General features: G+C 40.2%; 1 protein-coding gene across 2 annotated transcripts in view; it reads left to right on the forward strand.

Annotated features, from left to right (window-relative positions):
- Window positions 1–15,896, forward strand: part of fam171a2a (family with sequence similarity 171 member A2a) — a 59,151-nt gene extending 43,255 nt beyond the window's left edge. Inside the window, exons 3-8 of one of the 2 annotated variants that reach the window (XM_016279686.1) lie at window positions 3,552–3,644; window positions 7,627–7,785; window positions 7,959–8,138; window positions 12,029–12,142; window positions 12,387–12,513; window positions 12,811–15,896. In XM_016279686.1, coding sequence (XP_016135172.1) covers window positions 3,552–3,644; window positions 7,627–7,785; window positions 7,959–8,138; window positions 12,029–12,142; window positions 12,387–12,513; window positions 12,811–14,350 — 2,213 coding nt within the window. In that variant the 3' untranslated portion in view covers window positions 14,351–15,896. The remainder of the gene's footprint in view (window positions 1–3,551; window positions 3,645–7,626; window positions 7,786–7,958; window positions 8,139–12,028; window positions 12,143–12,386; window positions 12,514–12,810) is intronic. The other variant, XM_016279687.1, reaches the window with a different exon arrangement.
- Window positions 15,897–15,941: the final 45 nt, after the last annotated feature.

Consider the following 15,941-nt stretch of genomic DNA (forward strand, 5'->3'; position numbering starts at 1 on the left):
GCAGGTAACGGAGTCTGGTCCGCAACTCCGAGATGGTCATACCCCCGCAATGGGAGTACAAGTCATCCACGAAAGCCACCTCAACGTGCTTCGTGCCCAGACACGAGAGGCAGCGATCGTGACCATCACCCGGCGCCAGGTAACGACCGCACCCAGAAACACACGGATGGTACGACATCTTTAAAAAAACACATCTTTAAAAAGACGTTCCACCCATGAAGCTCTTTTAGATGGAAATTGCTCTTTTAGTGTGCTGAAGCGCACAGGGGAGATGGCCATCTGCAACACACACAGGGGTAGTGCAGCCTGTTGTGTGCAACCCACTCGACACAGGAAAACCACCGCCGCTGAAGCGCCGTACCACCAGCACGAGAGTCCACGAAGAGCGTGCTTGACTGTAGTTTTTACTCTACGTAGAAGGTCAGGAGCAGAACGATAGAACCGCTCGGCTCCAAAGCGAAAAGCTGAATATGCACTGTATCTGCTGCCTACTTATACTCCCGCTGGGATCAGCAGCAGCTGGATGCAATAATTGCATGCCAATGTGCATTGGCTCGTTTAGTTTACACTCGAAGTGGATTGGTCTCTCTAAGCGAGATCCCAATTTCGTCGGTCATCCGACGTGACATAGAGAGTGACCGACTGAAAGGGAACCATAGGTTAGGGGGAAAATTTGTTAGATGCTAGTTTAATGATCCTAAGGCATGACATGGCATATGTAGAAATTTATGCAAGTCAAAATTTTTAAAAAGAGTTTTAAAAGTATTATATAGGCTAACAATCATTTCAGAAGTGACAGAAATGTCAAATACAATAAATGTATGTATGTATGTTTGTTTGTATTATTATTTTTTTATTTTTTTTTACAAGGAATTCTTTTCTTATCTCTTAATTAGAATTTCCTATAAGAAATCAAATACACTGCTGGACAATAATCAATCATTTGTAATCTATAATTTTTTCCTAATGACAATTTTATGATTGTTTTATATACTACAAACAATTATTTCAATTTTCTGCACAGAATAAGGTAAAAAAAAATATATACTTTATAGTTTCTGTAGGCTACTGTAATAAATGATATGTCAATCTATGAGCGCGAGATCACTTCTCTTTCAGTGCGAAAACTTCTTTATCTCATTTTCATAAAATAAAATGCTATAGTATTTAACTTTTCCTCTCCATCGGCGAATGATGATCCTGAAAGAAAACGCGCCCGATGTCTGTTTGCTATAGCAACGAACGCTACTTTCACGAATCTGATTATCAGATAAATCTCTCGCGCTTTTATTTTAAGGTTGTTGTTAATGCTGTGGTTATTTTAACAATTTTCTTCATACATTCTGTTCAACGACATTGTTAAAACACATTTATCATTCAATGGAACTGTGCATATGCTTTAGACACTTACATTTTTGCTCAGGTAATGTCGTCATCGGTATGACCGAGAGCCATTGAAAAACTACAGAAAAGTAAAACTACTTCACTTTAGCATTACTGGCCACGAGTACTAAGGAGAGATCACACATCAGCTGCTCAAAAAATCTGTCAGTGAGACGAACTGAGCGCGAGCGCAATCCTGTGACTGCAGGAGGTAAATAGTGCAGTGTGTGAAGGAGAGGTGCGAGGACTGGCCATTGAACAAAAAGAAGAAGAAGAGAGATTTGAGGCACGAACACTGTTCAAGGTCTCCATTAATTCCTGCTTGTTGTAATTTTATATATATATATATATTTTGAAAGCATTGACTCGCTATAGAAATCGTGATTCATTCGATTCTTAGCATTTTAAATCGATTACTGTCCGAAATCGACGATTCAAGATCGATCGGTTTGTAATCGATGCATCGAGAAAACGAGTGAATCGTTACACCCCTACTTGAGGGTGAGTAATTTGTGGGCTAATTTTCATTTTTGGGTGAACTAACCCTTTAATGCTGGTGTCTCTTACTAAACATGATATGTCAAAGGCTCTGATTCTTACATTTAGATGTCTGTCCTCTGGACAAAATATTGATGGGTCCAAAACAAAGATCCACTGAAGGTCAAAGGAGCTGATGGTCTGGTGATGTTTAACAGGAAGTCATACAGCTGCAGGACTAGCTCAGATTTTGTCAGGTTTTACTTGCTGATATCAAAGACTCGTTTGATGCGAGATCACGTGTCCATGCTGTGTTGCAAACCTGAGGATGAGTCATGTCTCACACCTGTGAGTTAGCAGCTACATCTGGTGAGCTACTGTATATTCCCACAGAAAAAACAAAAGCCTTGTGTTCTCCATGGTCAAAGATCCCTGAAAATGAAAGAGGCTGGACAGTTTACTGATTTAAATGGACAAGGAAGAACAATAGCATACAAATGATGCTAAGTAAGGTGCAGTAAGACAATGGTTCCTAACCCTGGTCCTGGAGTACCCCCAACCCTACACAACATTTGGACGTCTCTATTATCTGACTCACTCATTTCAGGTCTTTGAGGCCCTGTTTACACCTGGTATTAAGATGCGGTTTGGTCAATTGGATCACTAGTTGACATGGGAGACACATTCCTGTTTACACCTGGTGTTTTAATCCATCTCCTTTGTCTACTTTGACCACTTCTGCCCAGATTTTGTGTGTACATATGGGATTTTTCTGATCTTTTGATACAATAAGCTTGCTCAATTTACATAAGGACGCAAGAGGAGACAACAGAACATGATACAAAGAGCAGCAGCTTTTGTTTCTGCTATGATAGCCGCAAAACGCTTTGGGTTTGTTTTAGAATCAGGACTGCCCTGTTGAAAAAAAACAGCATATGCTGGTTAGGTATGTTTTAAAGTATGGAAGCTGCTTTGAGCTGGTTTAAGCTGGTCCTGAGCTGGTTATGAGCTGGTCCTGAGCAGGAGCTAGTTGCTTAGGACAAGCTTAAATCAGCTCAAACCAGCTACCATGCTTCAAAACATACCTTTTTCAGCAGGGTAGTAAGATAATTTTGACATTTTTCACCTTCATATCAAACTCACGATTTCAGACAGCAAAGTTTAAATCCTGTCAGGCAGAGAGGAGGCAGTCTTTTGTGGCTGTTTGAACACGAGGGTCCACACTACAAGAGCAATCTGATTGAATGTGTTTTCGACTACCTCTGAAAGTGGTCGAAAGTGGACAAGCTCAAAATGTTTTACACCCCGTTAACACTTGTACTTATGCTTCATTCACTTGTGATCGGATCGACCAATACACAGCTTTAAACCAGGTGTAAACAGAGCCTGTGTCTCTACTAATGAGCTGATGAGTGGATTCAGATGCATTTTTGAACAGTTAGGGTACTCCAGGACCAGGGTTGGGAACCACTGCTCTAAGATGCTAAGTAAGAGGATAAATGGAAAGTTCAAAAGAACAACATTTATTTGAAATAGAAATGTTTTGTTAAATGTCTTTACTGCGACTTTTGACCAATTTAATGCATCCTTGTGGACAAAAACATCCTACTAGCCCAATATTTAAATGTTAGTATACTAATGCCTAGTGTTAGTATACTAATGTTTTTGTTTCTTTCTCACTTGTGTTTCAGTGTACGCCTCCGTAAGTCTGTACTTGCTTCCCCAGAGACCAGCCACTCTCCTGCTGTATGACGATGTGGTGCAATTATTGTTGGGTTCTCCAGGTGAGTTCTTTTCTGTTTTTAGGACAGGCCATCCATTAAAGTTCTGTCAGCATTTGTAAACCTGGAGCACAAAACCAGTCTTAAGTCTCTGGGGTATATCTGTAGCAATAGCCAACAATGCATTGTATGGGTCAAAATAATTGATTTTTCTTTTATGCCAAAAATCATTAGGACATTAAGTAAAGATCATGTTCCATGAAGATATTTTGTAAATTTCCTACCGTAATATATAAAAACTTTTGTTTATATATATATATATATATACACTGTATATATGAAATGTTCTGTATTGATATATGAAATAAGATTAAATTATTGATATATGGAATTAGGTAAATAAGTATGTTTATGATGCTTACTAAGAGAAGTAGAGGGAGATCAAGACTCACACTGGCGTGTTTTTTTCATGCCTCAAAACCCATTACCATGGCAACTTTGGCAGTGGCAGTAGAATGTGCATTTTGTAACAGGAGGGGTTATTATTAAAGTGTTGCATATCTGTCTCTGTTGCGTGGAAGGAATGTGTCATGTAAAACCTGATCTGAGATCTGCTAGTCTATCAGTCAGGTTTGCTGCTGACCACTGTTATAAAGAATTGTTAAACAGAGTTGTTATAAAGAGTTATAATATAGTTGCCTCCTCTATTGAGAGAACTCATGCACAATACAAAAGTGCCTTAATTGTTTTGTTCAAACATCCACCTTCAGAGTGTTTGTTTGCAGAGTTGGGTTATGGTTTTTGAAAGCGTATTTTGTGAAAAGTGAGTCAAGCGAATGTACAGACAGAAACAGCCTAAATTCTGAGCCATAGCGTGGGAGGATTTTTGTGTTCACAGCATGCCAGCCTGAAAAGAAGCCACTCAATTGATTTGGGCTTCAGGGTTTGTTTAGAAACATGCAAATATAAATGGTAAAAGGCATTGTTGTATGTCATTGCTGTGTTTGTATATCTGGATGTCTGTTGGTGCATTTTAATTAGTGTGAAGTCAGAATATTACTGGATGAAACAAACTGGATTGCAATTTTTGACACGCTTGTCAATATTTGCAATGACTACAACCACTTTACAAAAAAAGGAACAATTTATTATGATAGCCCTATCTCTAGTTAAATCTACCTTAAAACTATGCATAAATCAGTCATCTAACATCCTCTCTCTCCTTCATTTTTCCATTCTCTGGCCAAGAGGGGCATTATGTCTTCCTCTCCCAACAGAGCTCAAGCACATCTGTAACTGAGAACATGTGCAATGAAGAGAGAGATGAGAAATGACTCCCTTGACTAGAGAGAGACAGGGTGAAAGAGGAGGGAAGTGTTTTTCTGAGAATAAACTGGTGAGAATCAAGCGGGAGTGTGAGTTGAATGTAAATCTCCCGAGACTTGCTTGCATGAACAGCTTCCAGGCACAGGGCCTATTGAGATACAGATAGCTATTATTGAGTCAGTCTTACTGCTGTAAATCAAACCATTGACAAAATGGCAGTCTGCTGGTGATCTCCATTGAAAATTGACTTCATTCAGATGTTGGTAATTATATGACTTAATGTGGTTTTCCAGTGTGGCTGCTACATGCTCAGAAAGTGCACCAATCCTTTTGATAGATAGCTAATCTCCAGTATCGGATAAAGATTACATAAGAAGTGCCTGTTTGGATAAACTGACTGACTGCTGCCGTATTGGGGTGGAAGGTGTGACCAAAATCTATTTTCATAGTATGAGTATTTTTAATACCATTTCATATTGATCACAGTGATAGTATGTATCAAAAAGTATGAATGCAGACAGTTTAATGAAAAATTGTTTATATTTTAACAACAGTGTGACAAAGCCTATTTTTAAAGTAAGAATGAAATACTTTGCAAATGAAATGTACTGTAGAGTTAATATTACTGGCTGTGACCTATATTAATGGTTAACTTTTCTGAGGTAAAATCTAATATTATGTAACAATTATCTCTGATACTTAAAAAATTTCAGCTGATGTTTTTTTTCCCTCTAATTTACAGCAGACACATTCAAATGTACAAAACAAATGTATAATAATTTATCCAATTAATGTATCCAAGTTATATTAATAATTATTTGTAAGCAGATTCATTTACACATTCATTTAACTCTGACCCCAAGCTGGCCATTCCCACAATTGAATGTATCTATATCAGAGTGGGTAACAGGCACTCAGCATTAACTCTCATTGTTTTCCTCAGACTGCTTGACCCCAAGGTCAGCAATACTAAATTACAGCATTCAAACAGCCCTCTGTACAAAAGGTCAACTGATGCTACTAACATCTATGGCTTTGTCTTGGAAATGGTGATAAATTGGCTGGTGCAGTTGAGGGAAGTGCACTTTAGTGATTTTTCATGAGTGGTATGTCTCTTTGGTGAGCTGACTCCCTCAGGGGTTTTCATTTTCTCAATCTAGATCTCTGTCCGACTTTAGAATGATATGTGTCAGTGAACACTCCCTTCGAATCAGGAAGGTTTCGGGTTTTGCTTCACTAAGTGAAGTGCTACCAACACTTCACCAGTGTTGGTAGCACTTCAAAATAGGCCCAGTTGCAAAACTAAAAAAGAATAAAGGAAACCTAGAAGTTTGGGGAGACACATTGGTCAGTGATAAGAAATACATATATACATATATAATATATATATATATATAATTATACATATATAATTTCGATGTTAATCGCCGTTATATTCACGCTATTCATGAATCCAGCTGATATTTGTGATGTTTATCACTGAGCATCTATGTTAGAAGGTGGTCCCATCGGCGAGGCCAACCACATGATTCTGCACATGAAGGGGATTCTCTATGCAATTCAAAATGCCCTTAGGAGGCTTGCCAGTTGCCTAAGCACCAGTCCCAACTAGACGGTTCCGTTCTTTTACTGCATAATCATAGTTTTCACTGTCAGGTTTACAGGGGATCAACCCATCTGCAGCCCAATCCTTGTGCAATCCTAGAGGAATTGCAAGCTTTGTTGGCCAGACGCTATTGCAGCCCTTCTTGTCATCACGTAAGATGCAAATCACTGCTAGTGTCATGGTATGCAATTAGGCTAAGAGCCAGAAACCTTTGTTTCTGTTGCTCAAAAGGAGACGGTTAGGCAAATGGTATCTGGTTTAATTTGAGAGATTCCTGTGGATGATTTGTACTGTATTAGTTTCTCCTCTCATCAACAGCTGGATATGTTAAGTAAATAAATGAATAACTGTGGCCAAAACAGGGAGTGTCACAGCCTGCCTGCATTCAGTGGTCCCCAAGCACTGCCACGCTATCCTGGATGTCTGGGCTGATCAGTGACCAGCTAACCCAGCAATAATCGGAGCAGACGGCCTACAGTGAGAGATACAGCTTATATTTTTAGGCCTTCTTCTTATTCTCTTATTCCTATCTGCCTCTCGCACACTAAGCGAGCCGAGCAGAGGAGGGGAAAGGATTACTGCAGTGTGGATTCTGAGCTCTGTATTCTTCTTGTAAAAGGTTTCAAGAAATTTTGAAAAACTCCATTGTTACCTTCATTCTGGGAAACATCTTTAGATATTTTTAGCAGTTTCTTGGAATTATTGGCCCTGCCCCACAGATTTCACAAAGTTATCTTGCAATTCCTCTCTCTGTCGGGCAAGAGAAGAGAGTAAAGCAGCAACAGCAGAGAAAGGTTGAATCACCATAATGCTCATTATAACAGAAACATTGGTTAAAGGAAGTGGTTGTTGTCAGAATCCTATAAAACTGCATTCACAAGTAAAACACATGGAAACAACAAACCTCAGAGCAGCTCTTACCAGCAATTACTGGTTTTTGTTCAGTCCAGAACAACATTCATACAGGGCAGACATTGTAGTCTGATTTGCTAAATAGTTATGACTTCATTCTTTGTCATAAACCGTAAATTCCTTACAATTAATTTATCCGTATTCACTATACAGTACCTGTACATTTTTATTAAAGTTTTTTTATAAATCCCTGTTGTCTAGGATCCCGGAGACAGCCATGGGTACAGCTTCAGAGGAGAGCCATCCGACCACCCCTAAACACCACCCAAATCACCCTCTCTGCAATGCTCACCTCTTCCCGCAGTCAGTATGAGCTTGGGGGCTTTCCTTACCCCCTTGCCTTGGAGAACAACTCAACAGGTGAGTTTATCCGAACACCTTCCATGGAGTTTACTCGTGGATCTAGAATTACTATTTTCCCCTTCATTTTAATAATTCATCATTGCATAGAATACTGCAGTAAACAGAGGCTTGCAAAAGTGGCCTCATGGAGTTTAATGCATTTTTTGCTATTACTGTCTGCCTTGATTCAGGAATCAATAGTAGCTGGGTGGAGCTAACTGCTCTAGCTGCAATGTGTACTCAGCTCACTGGGACCAACGGCACTGAGGTCCAGGTGTCAGAACCCATACACATCTCTATCCCCCTTCCTTCTGATTCACCTCTCAAGACTGCCACCAGTGTCCCAGTATGGAGGTTCGAGGACAAGACAGGTAAATAGCATTTGACAAAATTTTGGTTAAGCCTAAATAACAGTATGCAAATAGACAATTGTATCCAAAGTTACTCCTTACAGGGCTCAAACTAGAAACTTCATCAGTCTGATCAAGAGAGTGATCACGAACACCCATTTTGATGACACCATGTTATATTCACCCTTTTGCTGATTCAGATTCTATAGTAGTCTAGTACCGAATAGTTCAGGGGTGTCCAATTCTGCTCCCAGAGGGCCACTATCTTGATGAGTTTTTTTCTTAATTAAACACCTGAACCAGCTTATCAAGGTCTTCTGGAATACTAGAAACTTCCAGGCAAGTGTGTTAGGGCAGGTTGGAGCTAAACTCTGTAGGATGTTGGTCTTCCAGAAAAAGAATTGGACACCCCTGCGATAGTTCATGCAAAACTAAGTCACAATATGAGGACTTGGAGTAAAATGGCAAAGGGCGTAACTCGACATTTTGGAGAGGGGGTTGTACTTGTAAATTGTTAAAAAGAGTACAAGAAGCAAGAGAGAAGGAAAGATGGAGAAATACACTGGAATTTCTAGTTGAGAGCCATTTAAGCAGGTTCAGATAAAGTGAGAGTAGGTGAAGTGAGTGTGCATTACAAATCAAAGAAAGCTGTTAGGTCTTCTCACATTGGAGAGATAATAGCCTAACAATTCATAAAGCAGAAATCATCTCCAGACATTGACCCCATCACGACATAGCTCCCAAAACAGGATGTGATTTAGTGCCTGGCAAGCTTTGCAGAATTCCCTAGATCCTTCACTGATGACAGCTTAATAAACAGAACAGCTCTGGTGGAAAAATCAATATGACTAAAAGAGGGTATCGGCTCACTTTCCACCTTTACATTCAAGTCTTATTTTTCCGTAGATCACTTTTTAAATAGTTGTACCACATCATCGCAGGTTATCTAGTACATCTGTTACATTTTTTCAGCTCGTCAACCTAATGTCTGGGCTGCTTATTAGGAGCTCTCCTAAAGTGTGGTGGTTAAAGATTCATTTAGCCTCTCTTAGCTCCACAGAGAAATCTCAAATTATTTTAACCTAAGCAGCTTAGTCTATGGCAACCTAATCCCAACTCCTCGTTTTACCCACCCATTACAATATTGGTCAGGGAATGTAACCAGACTCCCTGGTTTGCTACGGTAAAGTTTTGACAGATGGCCATCAAAGGGCATTAGAAGTTGTTGTGTAGTTTATTTTACTAAGCAGTATCCTATTTATGAAATTTTTGATTTGATATATTTTGTTGACAGAGTATCGCCCCCTACAGGACTTAAAAAATGTTTGTTTGATGTAGTTCGGATATTGATACAAATTTAGTATTATTTCACAGTGCTTTATTAAAGTCATTTAATACATATGTATCATGTTTTAATAATTAGGTTATCCTTTTAATCTTAATTATTATATCATATATTTTGATTTCTACAAACAAAAACCAACTCTTAAATATAATTCTCGTATACAGTTTGCGCAGTCCTCTTTTAAACTAAGAGACAGGCACTTATTATAATAATTTTGACATAAGTGATAAGGTAAGCAAGAGCTTGTTTTAGACCCAAAGAAAGAAAGATTTTAGAGGATATGGTAGCTTAGTACATGGAGCTGCTAAAACAGTGCCTACCAGTTACCAGGATGCCAAATCTAGCATCTAGATAGAGAATGCTAGATAGCTTTAGAGAAAGAAAACCCTGAATATTCAGTGTGTGTGTGTGTGTGAGTGTGTGTGTGGGTGGTCAGAGAGAACTGTGTTTCAGAGAATAGTTAGTTCTAGAGAACAGGGGCCTGTATTCCTGAGTGGTGGGTGAGTGTGTTTTTGACCATGTGATAGATACACGTGGCCGAAAACTACAAAAGTCTGTATTGTGCTCTGTAGACTGTAGAAACATGGATGTGGAGAATGTGGCTGCATTCTCACAGCACAGCCAAGAGCCCTGAGTCACTCTCTGAGTCTCATTACTAACACAGCATAAATATAATGATGTCACCAACTACTCAGTCCCAGCCGTCTGTTTTATCTAAAGAGGGTGGGTCCTGAATACCCCAGTGTGTTCAGATTATGAAAACATTCATTGTGTCGCAGAAATTTGCCATGTGTCTACTAAGACCCTGTTTGCTTTGGAGACAGATCACAGACAAAACAGCCCATACAGAGAGAGCGGATGCTCATGCACATGGTACTTGGAGGGGCTTACTATACTGGGAAAGCCCCCTGCTTTGGAGAGCAGGTCTCCCTGCTGAGCTGAACATATAGCACCTTCTAGTGTGCATAATTACACATTGCATGCAGCTGCCTGGGTCGGTCTTGTAAAGTTTTGGGCTGTAGGTAGCTGGTACTTATGATGAAATATGAAATTATAAATAGCAGTATTTAATTTAATTTAAAGGGGTCCTATTATGCTTTTTCACTTTTTTAATTTTAGTCAGTGTGTAGTGTGTATGTTTGGGCATAAAAAAAGATCTAGAAAGTTACAAATCTCAAAGTCCACTCCAAAGGGAGATATTTCGGGGTTTTTTTTTTATCCCTTTTCAAGAACTACAACGAACGGCTCATTTGGACTACAGCGTTGGTTTCCGGGCTTTGTGATATCACAAAGCGGCTCATTAGAATATCATTTAAAATAATTCCCGCCTACAGAAATTTGAATGGTTGGGGGGTGGGGAGGGGTGAGGTTGTGGTTAGAACGTTTGGTTGAGTGAGTGCATCAGATGAGACGATGAAGAAGACATGCTGCTGCAGAGTTAGTGCATCAGAGAAAACAAAGAAGAAGAGCTGCTGTATTGTAGTGTCATATTTTCGACATGTCTAGAACAATTCTTACAAGTACAACACGATGTAGCTGGGCGCCGCAGACAGAGGCCGAACGGCGCCGCCGGTGTGCCTACACTCATAGAAAATAATGTATTCGAATTTTAAAGACGTGGCGCGACGCTGCGCTTCTCGTCTGGTGTGCGACCGCCTGAAACGCAGTTTTTTTCACCTCCTTCCTGAGCATTATAACCCCAATTTGCTATTGTGTGCTGCGCATTTTACTGAGGACAACTTCCACAACATGAGGGAGTACAGTGCCAGATTCACCAAAAGCTTTTGTTGAAAGACGGAGCAAGGGGCGTGGCAGTACTAAAACACCGTCTAAGCTGTTCGCCAATCACAACGCTCTGGGACAGCTAACCAATCACAACACATTTTGTTTTTCGGAAGGCGGACCTTCATCAAAGCCGGAACTAATCGAGCCATTTGTGCCAGGCTGGGGAGAAAGGTATTTTAATAATGTAAATTATATGAAAAATAATGCGTTTTTCGAACCACCAAGCATGAGAGCATGTTCTAGTACACCCCCAAAACAAAATGAAGACTTTGTAAAAGAGCATAATAGGACCCCTTTAAAAAATAGTTCAATGTTATTGCGGATTTTATATATAGTATAATATTTATTTATAGTAACAAGTTAATTTTGTATGCTCCAGTTGTGAAGTCCAGCACAGAGAGGGCATTTCGTCTTTAGTGGAGGGAGACATTTTAAATCGTATTTGTCAGAGTTCACCCTGTCAGAACATATTAACTCTCTGTGCTCTTTTGTTTGGCCTTAGGGCTTGTTGCAAAATCTGTGCCCCTTACTGTCCTGCTTTGGTGCACCATATTAAATTATCTGTGTGATTTTGAATATTGAACTAGACTGATCATAGACCTAAAATTACTTTTTAATGAAGAAAAGCTATTGAATGTGTGATCTGGCACAGTTTGGGTCTAATCTGTCCCTGGCGCACTGCCCATGCACATTTAATTGAGTTTTCCTGTAAGCTGAAGCAAGATTTCATTGCATTTATCACTGTCTGCTCATTTTGTAATAAAGTCCTGGTTTGCTGCAGGTCTGTGGGTCAGAAGTGGTGCTGGATACATTAAAAAAGAGGGCACTGAGATGACATGGAGTTTTGTGGCTCCAAATTTAGGATACTGGCTTGCAGCATTTCCCTCAACCTCAGGTGAGACCAGCAGCAGTTACAGGAGTTGAAGTATTTACATTTTCCTCAATCAGTAACCATTCAATTACACCGAATGACTTTAAAGAATCAATTAATTTAAAAATGTTGTTTAATATCTATATTCATCTTTGTATAACATTACTTTATTTTAATCTGCCTGGTTTAATTTTGGTTTAATTGGTTTACTTTTTTAATGCTTAAGAGATGGGTAGATAAAACAAAAATACTTATTTTTGTGTTAAAGGAGCAGGCCTGAACACCTCTGGTCTAAGGGACATCACTACCTATCACACTATTTTCCTGCTAGCGATTCTGGGTGCCATGGCCCTGCTAGTGCTTATTCTGCTGTGTTTGCTACTGTACTACTGCAGGTATCGTTGCACTGTGTGTACGTTTGTTGTGTGCCTGAAAAAGTGATTAATAGCTTATCCTTGTAGGCTTGGCCTTAGCAAGTTGTAAAACCCATGTCACAGCAAGACTTTTGTATAGACAAAAGCTTAAGATCACTTCCACGAGCAAAATGAGCAATTCAATAAACTATATTTTAATTTGTCATTATTTTGGTGAAACTGTAGTAGGTAGCTATGTTAACAAGAGTAATATATGTTTTCTTTATCTTTATATGTATATTTGGTATAAATATCTAACATATTATTATAATATTTCAGGAGGCGGTGTCTAAAACCTAGGCAGCATCGCCGTAAAATGTACCTCTCATCCACTCTGGAAAGCTCAAAGAGAGACCAGGGGACATCCACTTCCCACCTAAATCTCATCAGCGGTGGACACATGGAGACAGCATCCTCAGCCGCTGACCATGACGGCATCAAATCTGACCTTTCCTCCAACCGTGATCTCCACAGCTCTCGAGAGGACTTCTTCAGACATGGCCCCACCCAGAGACAGCGCAACTCTAGGTTGAACGCTGACACAAAGCAAGGAGAGAGCTTCCCATTGAAGACCACTCGCTCTTCAAATACAGGAACTCGAGACCCACTCCTGCAGGATGACTATAGCAAAGGTTACAGCTCTACGGAGGACTCTGATGAGCGCAGATACCATCATCACAATGCTAAAGACAACCAGGGCTATTCATCAGACCCACCGTCTCCACCTCCACTTTTGCCACCATTTACTGGCCACTATCAGGATCACAGTCGGGACAGCAAGCCCCCAGAGTATTATGCATCGGCAGGGGATCACCTCAGTCGGCCCAGTTCCATTAACACCCAGCCTGGTCAGCTGATCTTCTGTCACTCCATGGAGCAGATGAAGGAGAGCATGTACCACAGCATGGTGCCCACGCTGGTCATCCCTGCACATTATATGCATCTGTCCTCTGACCTATCAGCTGTGGAGCAGGCAATGGAAAGGCAGCAACAGCTGCAGCATGATATGGAGGGCATCCAGGTTAGCATGACGCTGCCACGGCAACAAAGTCAACAACAAAAGCAACAACAACAACAGCAGCAGCAGGCCAGACAAGAAAAGGAAGAGGAAGAGTCTAGCCAGAAAGCAGAGGGACCTTCAGAGGAGAACTGGGGATCGGAACAATCCACTGCCCCCGTCCGTATTCCTGTCCTTTTCAATGACTCCACCATTGCACAAATGAATGGAGAGCTGCAAGCGATGACGGAGAAGAAGCTGCTGGAGCTTGGAGTAAAGCCACACCCTCGTGCCTGGTTCGTTTCCCTTGACGGCCGTTCAAACTCTCTTGTTAGACACTCCTACATTGAGCTAAGCAATGAAGCCTTGCGTGCACCCGTGGGCCCCAGCAGTCTAGCCCAAGACTACCGTTCTGAAGCACTCCCCGTGAGTTCAGGGAGATTTACTCACCGGAAAGTAAAAGAGGAGGGCAAAGCGAAGGAGGGAGGTGAAAGAAAAGCTCACGGAAAGATTTATTCCAAGCTTCCCGTTATCGAAACGCCAGACTCGAGTAGCGAGAGCCATCCAGCCATGTACTCACCTGAGGAGAACTCCACAGCGCCACTGCTTGACAAGACCTCTGAATCCAGAGGGACGTTCCCTCGTAAAGGTCGCAGTCAGGACAACAGCACCCGCAGTAGTGCCAGCGAGGTCCACAGAGACTCTGTCACCAGTCCTGATGAAGACAATGAAGCTGACGACAAAGATGACGATGGAGAGAATAAGAAGAGCCCCTGGCAAAAGCGTGAAGAGAGGCCCCTCATGGTGTTCAATGTCAAGTAACTCACATGCTGTCCAGGACTGGTTATGGCAACATCTTGGCTATACCTTAGATGCTTACTAGTGATGAAGAAGGAGCGTTGGAAAAGAGTCAGATGAAAAGCACAATAAGAAACATGGCACTTACCTGAGTGATAGGCATCTGTTCCAACCATCAAGACTAGGTACCAAGAATTAGCGCTGAATGCCTAACACCCTTTTAGATGTCCTTCAGATGGTTTAAACATCTGATGTAGTTCTGGCAGCAGTTCATAAGGCCATAACTTTGAATCTGCACTCTTCTCAAGCTGTTGTCTCGCTTTCCTTAAGTGATACCCATTTTTTGTAAGAATGACCATGAGCCATTTTAAACTTAAGACTTTGGGAAGCAATCCATAAGCCTTTAAAGAGTTTTTCCTTTTCAAAAGAAATATAAATGAAAATTAATGTTAATGTGATATAGGTGAAAAAGATTTTATCAGTCTAGAATGACTTTTATTGTAGTGGTTTACTCAAATGTTTCATTTGTTTATATTTCTATGTAGAGCTGAACCATTAAGGTGTGTGGAAATAGAACATTTCACAAACAGAAGTGAAATGTTTGCTGAATGAATTTGTGCGTTTACTCCAGTGTGACTTATCAAATCGTGGTTGATGCATAATGACACTGTATTTTGTACTGTTGGTAAAAGTTCCCCTTTTGTACTTATCTAAAACCAGTGTTGCCATTTTTTTATATCTTTAAGGAGACTGTTTGGGTTAGGAAAGCTGCTCTTTGATATGAATAAAAGGTTCTGCTTATATACTGTACAGAACTCACTTTGTACTCTTAATAAGCCTTTCCTGATGGTTCAGTGCAGCAATGGGAATTGTGTTTTGAGGGACTTACCTTAGACACCTGTGAAAATGTTTCCGCGCTAATCTTTTGCTGCAGTGCATTGGAACATTTACCATAAATCAGAACCACTGCAACTCTGCTCTGTTAACTGTGGAAGTACAATTTTGAACCTTTTTCTTTTATGGACTTTTTGTGTGACTGATGATACAGATTGTGCTTGAAATGGATGTGCCTAGATTAATTTACCCAAAAAATATTGTACCAAGTATTTTTTTTAAAACAAGTATTGCTTGATTAAGCACTCTTACTAAACTCTGTGAACCACTTATTTGTAAATAACACCTTAGTAAATTTACACTCTCACTTCAGTCTTATGCATTTCATTTCTGACTACTAATCACCATCGTCCTCTGGTTGTCAGCCAAATTGTTCATAACACACTGTACCTGTTATTTTCATTCAGTAGTTGACATTTTATTGTAATACTGACTTTGAGCCTTACCCTTGTAACATGTGAAGCATTGGCAAATTTCTATGGAATAGGCCTACATTATTCCTAAAATTCAAAGAGAATCTACCATGTACCAACAGTAGTCTCTAACTATTCCTCTTCATATGAACTGCTGAATTTTCACAAGTGTCCTCAACTTCCTGGAAAGTGTATATATAGTTTTCCTTCAGTGATGTTCCTATCTCCTTGCAGAAGTTATGCTGAAAAATGTATTATATTATATTATTAAAAACATTTTCTTATTATTTAGATTTGTCCATCACCAC

This window comes from Sinocyclocheilus grahami, unplaced genomic scaffold, assembly GCF_001515645.1.
Source record: "Sinocyclocheilus grahami isolate Dianchi unplaced genomic scaffold, SAMN03320097.WGS_v1.1 scaffold133.1, whole genome shotgun sequence".
NCBI classification, from domain to species: domain Eukaryota; kingdom Metazoa; phylum Chordata; class Actinopteri; order Cypriniformes; family Cyprinidae; genus Sinocyclocheilus; species Sinocyclocheilus grahami.